General features: G+C 40.2%; 1 protein-coding gene across 2 annotated transcripts; it reads left to right on the top strand.

The window, feature by feature from the left end:
• Positions 1-531: 531 nt before the first annotated feature.
• On the top strand, positions 532-9,686 carry lamtor3 (late endosomal/lysosomal adaptor, MAPK and MTOR activator 3). 2 transcript variants are annotated; one of them, XM_020599399.1, is made up of 7 exons: positions 532-673; positions 928-974; positions 3,230-3,264; positions 4,989-5,047; positions 5,257-5,390; positions 6,463-6,526; positions 9,297-9,686. In XM_020599399.1, exons 2-7 carry the CDS (start codon positions 966-968, stop codon positions 9,368-9,370), a joined length of 375 nt encoding a protein of 124 aa, XP_020455055.1. In that variant the 5' UTR covers positions 532-673; positions 928-965; the 3' UTR covers positions 9,371-9,686. The 2 variants fall into 2 exon arrangements, with proteins under 2 accessions (XP_020455055.1, XP_020455056.1); XM_020599400.1 differs by lacking the exon at positions 532-673 and adding an exon at positions 716-855.
• The last annotated feature ends 208 nt before the right edge of the window (positions 9,687-9,894 follow it).

Below are 9,894 nucleotides of genomic sequence, written 5' to 3'. Positions count from 1 at the left end.
TACTTTGGCAGAAACAATGTGAAGAAGGGAGAACAGTAAGATGGTTGTATAATATCCAAAAGAAAGTAGGTACAGCAAGAAGCCTGTGGAGAAGTAGGAGAGAAGAAACAATATCTAGGTTACAGTTTGGACATAAAGGACTAAACAATACATTATTTAAAATGGGTAAACATGTTACTGGATTATGTGATTTCTGAAGAAACAGTTGAGCATGTTATGATATACTGCACAAAATATGACGTTGAGAAGCAGAAGATTCAGAATTTTAGAGATATAAAGCTGGTGTTTGATATGTGTGACATTTTACAAAGAAGATATGGAGATGTATGTTTTCTGGTTTTATTTCAGTTTTTAAGAAAAACTAAACTGATAGAGAGAATTTAAGTTATTGTGTTAAATGTTTATCAGATTTACGAAAGAGTACGCAAGATTCCTGATCCAAACTCATATCCAGTTGGTGGCGGTAATGCTGTTGTTTACCAACCGCTATAAAACTCCAGGAAGAAGAAGAAGAAGAAGAAGAAGAAGAAGAAGGCGGAGCAGAAAGAGGAACAAGTTCCGATACAAAACCGGAAACAAAACAAGTCTGTCATGTGATTTTCAGCCTTCATTTCTTCATTGTGACTTGTGCAAAGATTATTAGTTGTAGGGTCAGCTTAAAGATTGAGACAAGGTAGGTGATACGGTTTACAGTTATCATGCGCATTCTTATTTTAGTTTTTACTTTTATAAATTGCTAAATAATTTTTGCACGCAGAGGTTAATTCAAGCAGTCGGTGGTTGAGTTATGATAGTAACGTCAGCTGGCAGTCATCTTGCTAATTTGCTAACGTTTGTTCACTTTAAAGAGCCGAGGTTAGCTAACAGACAATCTGAGTTATTCTGTGTTGATGAGAACGTTTACTGGAGCATGTTTTCCCTCCGCAGCTGCCGGCCGGCCTGGGTTTCTCGATAGTGCTGAGAGCATGGCGGACGTGAGTATGGCCTGAAACAAGCATCAAATACAGACTAATGTTATAGTCATTACATTCAGAACGGACAGTCCAACCTTAACATAGGCAGCTACAGGTGTGGTGTGTTCTGCAACATACCTGCCATTCATTTTATTTCATGTGACACACACACACAAAAAAATTTCTAAAGTAATCCAACCTGATCATATGCATTGATGCACAATGCTTTTTACTTCAGTCACACAATAACATTGAACAGAATGTAGAACATGTGCTGGTTCCTTTCCCATCCTCCTCCATCCTTTGTCTTTTGCAGTAGGTTTACATGGTACTGTCAGTATTTCACACACATCAGTTTCACTGCCTGGCTGCTGATCAGTTATTATAGCAAAAAGAAGTGATAAGTGTTTTATTAGAAATATGCTAAGAAAAAAATTTGCAGCCCAATCTCATCTTTTCAAAAAACGCAGAGTACAAATGTTTGTATTTATTTGCCGTTACATTCAAATATTTCAAAATCTCTTCACTCTTTGCAGACATTTAGTTTTAACTTTACTATTACAATTGCTTTAAACATTTTTACACTGACTGCACTCAGGAACCATTTAACTAAGATGTCGGTGAGTCAAGCAGCTCTACAATGATCAAACTTACAACAAGCTGTCAGTGACACAGATGCTCCCTGTGCACTCATCTGTCTGATGCTTCTGCCTCTTTCTTACTTCACTCATCATCACTCTCAGCAGCTGTTTGTAGTCAGTGGTTTACTGTTTTTAGGCTGGTAGCTACGTTTGTGCACTTGGCATCAGCCAACACGTGTGTTTTCTTTTTCTGTCACTCCTTTTCTGCACCGCCAGCCACGAGTAGAGTTGCAATGGTATGAGATTTTCACAGTATGATAACCCTGTCTGAAAATATTGCTGTATATGGTATTACGCAAATACAGTTGTTATCAGCTACAACGACCCTCAAAAGACTGAAAACAGTAGGGTCTTTGTGACTGTGGTAATTGATTGAGCTGGATTGACACTAAAGAATAAACAGAATTATAGCCTAAACATTAAATAAAGTATCTAACTGTAACGTGTTATATAACTAAAGCATGTTAGTTTACATGTTAGCACCAGTAGCAGAGGAAGTATTCACATCCTATACCATACACTGTCACAAGTAAAAGTCTTGCACGGGAAGTGTTGAGTAAAATTAAGTATTACTAATTAAAGTATTAAAAGTAGTTATATGCTACACAGAGCATAAAAATGCTACACTATCTATCCTATACTATTACATATTATATCGTTACGTTATCAGCCTGACACTCATGCATCGATGTAAAAGCAGGATTTGCTCGGTGTGGTTGAGGTGGAGCTCTGCTGAGCTATTTTGTTTATCCAAGTGTAAGTATTGATTGTTTTCATTGGGGAGTATTCTGCTGATTACTTTCTGTTAATCAACTGACTGGTTTGTAAAACAATAGCGAGAACTGCCGTCACAATGCTTTAACGGTTATCAAAGTAGTTGATACTGTAGGTGTGTGACAGTGCAGCAGGCTGATTCTGTCTGTACCTGCACACAGACACACACACAGGTCAGGTCACACTGTCTCTGAGGTCAGATTGGGATCAGTGTGACTCCTTTTGAGTCAGAGTTACATGAACGAACAGGCAATGTGGAAAATTATTTCAACCTCGTCCTTGGGTTTGGATATTCAGGCATTCGACGAGGCTAATCCTCAGTAAGTTTTAAGAGATATCATCGATCGCCACCAAGTGTTGTGCATGACAGGAGAAAGTGTCACCAGTTAACCAGCCTTTTGTTTATTATGTGTCTCTCTTTCTCCTTCCTGTTAGATCTACTTTTCTTTAGAATGGACAAAGAAACAAAAACAACATTTTGTGTTATTTACAGCAAAATAAATCTTCATATATGTGTGTGGTCTATACAGCATTTTAGCTAAATACAGTTTGGTGGCAAAAGCGATATACATATGAATTCCTCATTAGTTTAACCAAGTGTGGTGGAATTGATGTGTACGATATCGTTCACCGTGCTTTGTCATGAGACATTCATGATAGCCAGTAAACAAGATGGCATTGAACTGCCAGTGAGGTTAGGACTGATGTTTGGGCCGCATTAGAGAACGCCATGTAGCCATGTAACTCTTACTGTCTGAAATGGTCTTTCCAGTGCCTCTGTAAGTAAGGGGGTCAGTGACCATTTAGTGATCATGATGATTGCCTAACTTGTTAATTTTCTAATACTTTTTTTGTTTGCAGGATTTGAAGCGGTATCTGTACAGACAGTTACAAAGGTGTGTATGATTCAGTTCAATAATGCAGACATCCCACACAACAAAAATTCCTTTCGGGGAGAACTCTCTGACACCAGGCATTTTTTGACAAGATCAATTCTGATCCATGTACAGAGCTACAGTCCATTATTTAAGCAAGCTCAGTCATTTTTTTGAGGTGTGTGTCACACAACCAATAAGCTCTTATATTAATCTGTCCGCATTGTCTGTGTGTGGGCTGGCATATCTGTGAGTTTGTTTGCATTGGAACAACACAAAAAAGCAGAGAAACAAAAAACCCAAATCTGATCCATTCCACTCCAAAAACGGACTGGACAGAATTATTGACACCCTCAACTTAATCTTTGGTAGCCCACCTTTTGGACAAAATAACTGAAATCGGTCACTTCCTGAAACAATCAGTGAGTTTCTTCCACCTCTCTGGAATTCTGGACCACTCTTCTTTTGCCAGCTGCTCCAGGTCTCTCAGGTCTCAAGGGTTCCTTCTCCCAGCTGCTGTTCTGAGATCTCTCTACAGGTGCTCTATGGGATTTAGATCTGGACTTGTTGCTGGCCACTTCAGAACTCTCCGGCTCATTGTCTGAAACCATTTCTGGTGCTTTTTGAAGTTTGGGTCATGGTCCTGCTGTAAGACTCACGGCCTCTGATGGAGACCCAACTTTCTGACACGTGTTTGACTGTAGGGACCATGTTTCTTTCTCTGAAGGCCTCAATTTGTTTTCTGAAAACAGTAGAATGATGTGCTCGACCAGAAAGCTCTATTTTAGTCTCATCTGTCCACAGGACATTCTGCTTCAGATTTCATAATGCCACACACACAGTCAAGACATCCAGTGGCTGAAGCAGCAAAGCAGTTTGACTGTAGGGACAATGTTCTGAGTCTCCGACCATAGTGTCCCTTGTCATTCAGATGGCGACCGATAGTGCGAGCTGACACCGCTGCACCCTGTGCCTGCAGGTCAGCTTGACTTTATTTGGAAGTTAATCGAGGTTCTTTATTCACCATTGGAACATTGCTTTGTTACAATCTGTCATCTATTTTTCTCTTTGGTCCATGTCCAAGGAGATTAGCTACAGCGCCATGGGTTGTAAACGTCTTGCCAATGTTGGCACCGTGGACACAGGAACAGCCAGATCTCTGGAGATGGACTTGGAGCCTTGAGACTGTCCAGGCTTTTCCACTATTGTGATTCTCAGACCCTCAGACAATTCTTTGCTCTTCTTTCTTTTCTTTATGCTCAGTGTGGTCCACATGACACAAAGGTTGACTCAGCGTTTACACCACAGTCCAGCCAACAATTTAAGATGGGTGCATCTGTAGAAGCAAAAATGGCGTTTCATGGAGCAGCCATTGTCAAAAAAAAGCACAAGAGTTTCTCCTCTTGGCTTCTGTACTTGTTAAGATGATGAACAGAGAGGTTGAATGTAAAGCCTGCCCACAAAGAAAAGTGATTGGCTCACTTAGCACAAACGGAGACCAATGAGGATACTTTCTCTCTCTCCCTCTCTCGTTCACTCTCTCTCCCTCTCTTGTTTGCTCATGCTAAAAAAAATTGATTTCTGTGATATTGTACACGGGGGCTGCTATCAGTCTGCAGGAGTCTCCTGGAACTTCTGGGAGAGGTGGGATGTCTGCCTAATGGTAAATGTTTGTCACAGTTGACAGTGAAGCTGTCAGCCTGTATTGTGTTTAGGTTTTCATTTGTAAAATTTGTCTTCTACAGTGTTGAAGGTCTTCATGCTATTGTAGTGACAGACAGGGATGGTGTCCCAGTTATCAAAGGTAGGAAACCACTTCTGAATCCTTAGGTCTTTGTCTTGTATATTGGCCAAACTTACTTTATTACAGTGAATAAGTTTATAAAAGTGAATAAGTTGCAATCTGCGTATTTTATAAGACAATATTTGAAGCTAATCGTGTGGCCGGAACAGAAGGAGGAGTAGCCCTTTACTGTCTGGCAAGTCCATAACATTGCTGTTGTGTCCTTCCAGTTGCCAATGACAGTGCCCCAGTCCATGCTCTGAGGCCTGGCTTCCTGTCCACTTTTGCCCTGGCCACAGATCAGGGCAGCAAGCTTGGTCTCTCCAAGAACAAAAGCATCATCTGCTACTACAACACCTACCAGGTAGATGCCATCTTCACGGTAACAAGTCCAATTTCTGCCACCTCTGAAATGCACAGTGTGTCATGAAAGATTGTGGGTTGCTGACGTGACATGGCACTTTCAGTCACGCACGATTAAAAGTTAATATAATTAACATTGTCATCATTTAAAATGCAGTAAATAGTTAAACATTTCTTTGTTTTACACGAACCTGTTGTTATAAAAACTGCTTCATAATTAGATTTCTTAAAATTTTGTCCAATCTCAAAGCTGTCCTACGCTGTGACTGTCTCAGGCAAAAATAAAAGTGTAAAATATTGATAAATACGTCAGGGATAATTTTAGAAGTGTCTGCTTCATTAAATCTCAATAATTGTTTTCATGCATACATTTCTAGGAACATGGTATGTTTTGTCACTGAAGCCACATCCTCTGGTGACACCATATCCGATTTTAAATTGGGCTGTTCCATGGACAACTTGATTTAGTTAAAGGACCCCATTCAAGGACATGTGACTGAGGTCCCCTCTGAAGTCCATGACATGTACACGTGCTAAGTTTTTTTTTTTTTTCTCTCAGAATTGTTTAAATATATAACTTATTTTGGAACTACTAAAAGGTTTTTTGACTTGGTGTGAGACCCCTAAAGTACTTTTTTAAATGAAAAGCTATGTTAACCTATATAATCAAAGGACACATTTGCAGTGCTGCACAGTGAAAACATTCAAAAAAATCGGCAAAAGTAGTGACCCCTTATATTTTCTCAAATATCAGACACTACATAAATGTCATTGTTCTTCAAAACTGGTGCATGTCATGATATCTAAGCATTTTTTTACTGCTCATTTCTGAACTGCCCTTAGGCATTAATTTAAAACGGAAAAACACTGAACCACTTGTCTATGACAACTACTCAGAAAGGGATTTGATGTCCTGTGTGAACATCGTAAGGCTTGTTTCGTAGGCGTGTTCGGTGGATGCTGTCAGGTGCTCGCCGGCCTGCATCGTCTGTAGTGCTTTACGTTTTTCACAGTGATCCTCTTTCCCCTAAGTCTGTTTTTCAACCCAACATGTCTGTCTCTGTGTTGAACAGATTGTGCAGTTCAATCGATTACCACTGGTCATCAGTTTCATTGCCAGCAGCAACGCCAACACAGGTAAAATCTGTAAATGAATTACTGTATACTGTTGATTGCTTTTGAACTCCTCTGAAAGCATTGTGTAGAGTAATAAGAGAGTGAAGCACAGATACCATTATAAATAAACAGGGATGGTTCATGTCTGAGGAGCTAAGAAGATGTCAGATTAACATATGTCCTGTTCCAGGCTGATCCCTCTGTGTCCCCGCGCAGTGTCCACCACTGTCACAAATACTCCTTACTGTCGTAAACCCTACATCACTTTCTTTTGGATACCTAATATTTTGGTGCTCACAGCCAAACACCAGCAACTTTATTAGCTACACTTGTTGGATGTAATTCAATGCAACACTTCCACTTTAACACAATATATTTAGCGGTGTCTCAGTATTTTTGTCCTCCCCAGATACATGTATGAGAAGGTCAGAATATTAGGAACACCTCTAAATATAATATAGGCCAGTACATCACCACATTTAACTGTGATCTTAATAATAAAAATAGAATAAAATGTATACATTTATGACAATTTCACCAAAAACGGGGGATATAGGGGGTTGTTACTGATTTTGTGGAGTGGTGTGAGAAAAATCCCCTGGTCCTGAACACCAGCAAGACAAAAGAGATGGTGATTGACCCCCGGTAGAAATCAACAGCAGTCACGCCGGTGAGCTTTCAGGGCTCAGATATTGAGATTGTGGACGCTTTTAAATACCTGGGTACCGGGGTACCTCAACAATAAACTGGATTGGACCAACAACATAGATGCCCTGTACAGGAAGGGCCAGAGCCGCCTCCACTTGTTGAGGAGACTGAGGTCCTTTGGTGTGTGCGGGGCACTCCTTCGGTCATTTTATGATTATGTGGTGGCATCTGCGGTTTTTTACGCTGTTGTGGGTTGGGCGGGAGGTAGCACGGTCAGGGACAGAAAGAGACTAAACAAGCTGGTTAAGAGAGCTGGTTCTGTCCCGGGCTGCCCTCTGGACTCCATTGAGGAGGTGGCGGACAGAAGGATGCTGGTAAAACTAACATCCATCATGCATAACCCCTCATCCCCTGCACCACACAGTGGTGCAATACTCAAACCCTGGGGGTAAAATGCATTGTAAATATGTACATATGTAAAATCTTGTCCTTGATTTCTCTCGAATACTTTATATTGTCTTGTTTTAGGTATTTTTGAGTAGTTTTTCAGAGATCCTTATGGCTGAAATACAGGTATTTCCCCCATTGCTGGAGTAATATTCTTGTCCTTGAATGCTTGATCTCTCGAATACTATATTTAGTCTTGTTCTTAGGTATTTTTTATTTGTTCTCAGGAATTAATTGTGGGAGGATCATTCTTGTTCTTGATTGTCTCTCAAATACTATATTCTGTTTAGTTTTAGGTACTTTGGAATTTGTTACTCAAGCTATAGTGTGGTGTTTGTTCTTATGGTGTTTTGTTGCTGCTCTCTATTGCTGCTGGAACACAGAAATTTCCTCATTGTGGGATCAATAAAGTCCAACCTACCTACTTAAGGACAAAATGCAGGCAAAGTTGTGCTGATTGGACAATAATGACACTGGAACAATGTTGAGGTAAAATGATTTACTGACTCTGCAAAGGAGCAGACGTCCAGTCGAGGCACCGATGTTAACGTTACCACAGATGGGTGAAACAGCGTCCATTCTACAACTTGGACTGACTGTCCTACCTGTGCAGCATGTCATGATATCTTAGCCAAGTTCTCCTGACAGCACATAAATCGGCCAAAGCAGCAAGAGCTACTGACCAGTATTTTTTACTAAAATTTTGTGTGTCAGTCATGGCCAAATATATTGGCACCTCTGCATTTCTGTCAGATAAGGCACCACTTCTCCCGGAAAATTGTTGCAATCACATATTCGGTACTGTTTTGTTAATATGTTACTTTGTTTCAATAAAAAAAAAAAAAAAAAAGCCAAATCAGATCCATTCCACATAGATCATGTTACACATTTTAGAGTTTGCACTGCATCTCATTTTCATTTATTTTCTCAAAAAAAGTTACCTATAGAACTTTTTGATGGCTGTACTCTCTGCGTGTTTCTGCTGTTTGTATTTGGTGCTGCAGTAAAATGCTCTATTGACGTCCAGGGCTGGAGCTGAGGGCTCACTGCAGGGGGGACAAGCCCTTATCAGTGCTTGAAGTCAGAATAAAATGTGCTGGTGCTTCCCTTATTCCCCTTGTATTTACAATAGAGGACTTCTTTCACCTGCATAATGTTGCCAAAATCAGGAGGATCCTGTCTCAAAGTGATGCTGAAAAACTGGTCCATGCATTTGTTACTTCCAGGCTGCACTACTGTAACTCTTTACTATCAGGATGTCCCAATAATTCCCTAAAAAGCCTCCAGTTAATCCAAAATGCTGCAGCCAGAGTACTGACAGGAACTAGCAAGAGATATCATATCTCTCCCATATTAGCTTCTCTCCACTGGCTCCCTGTAAAATCCAGAATAGACTTTAAAATCCTTCTCCTAACATACAAAGCCCTTAATGACAAGGCTCCATCGTATCTTAAAGACCTCAGAGCCTTATCATCCTAACAGAGCACTTCGCTCTGAGTGCAGGTTTACTTGTGGTTCCCAGAGTCTATAGAATGTGTATGTGTTGTGTGTACAGTATATTTATATATGGTGTAAGTGTATATGTATATGTATGTAGGCTATGTACTGGCTATGTGTGTATGCTGTATATGCATGTGTACTCTATGTATATGACCAAGCATACTGGCAGTAACTATGGTGCACTTTGTGTCCTCAGGTCTGATCATGAGTCTAGAGAAGGAGTTGGCACCGCTCATAGAGGAACTGAGGCAGGTGGTGGAGGTGACATGAGCTTTGGAAAATGAGACGGCCCTGAGCACAACCACCTGTCTGGATCGCACACTATTCACAGAATCTCTCTCTAGTGGTGCTTTGATGTTCTGTAGGAAAATCTGTGTAGCTATTTTGATAGTTCCAAGTAATCACTTATAACACCTTAGACCTGTTTACATTATGATTGAAACTTCACTATACATTTTATGTTCTGCTGACTTTGCTTTCATCCAGTTTCTGTATAATTTAGGTGCACCTCCTCCGTGTTTTTACAGCTAAGTTTGTCAAATCAAATGTCAAAAAGTGAATAAATGTTTCACTTTATGCACCTAAATGGTTTCCATGCCTTTTCCATTACAGTTACAGTGTAAAATAGATGTATACATATTGGAGTCATAAGGTTGGTCCCAATTTCTCCATGCAGATAATTTCATACAATAGCACTCATCCTCCTTTGTTTGCCTGTAGCCACATTCCCTGTGATGCCTTTCATGGTAGCAGGCAAAAGTATTTTAGAGATATCTCATATCTCATCCTGTGAT

Source organism: Monopterus albus, unplaced genomic scaffold (assembly GCF_001952655.1).
Source record: "Monopterus albus unplaced genomic scaffold, M_albus_1.0 scaffold40.1, whole genome shotgun sequence".
NCBI lineage: Eukaryota > Metazoa > Chordata > Actinopteri > Synbranchiformes > Synbranchidae > Monopterus > Monopterus albus.
This window is presented reverse-complemented; position numbering and strand designations above follow the sequence as displayed.

Excerpts from the sequence above, each read along its gene's own strand:
- lamtor3 (XM_020599399.1), top strand. Across the intron at positions 5,048-5,256 it reads TGGTGTCCCAGTTATCAAAG|TTGCCAATGACAGTGCCCCA; the intron begins GTAGGAAACCAC and ends GTGTCCTTCCAG. Across the intron at positions 5,391-6,462 it reads GCTACTACAACACCTACCAG|ATTGTGCAGTTCAATCGATT; the intron begins GTAGATGCCATC and ends TGTGTTGAACAG.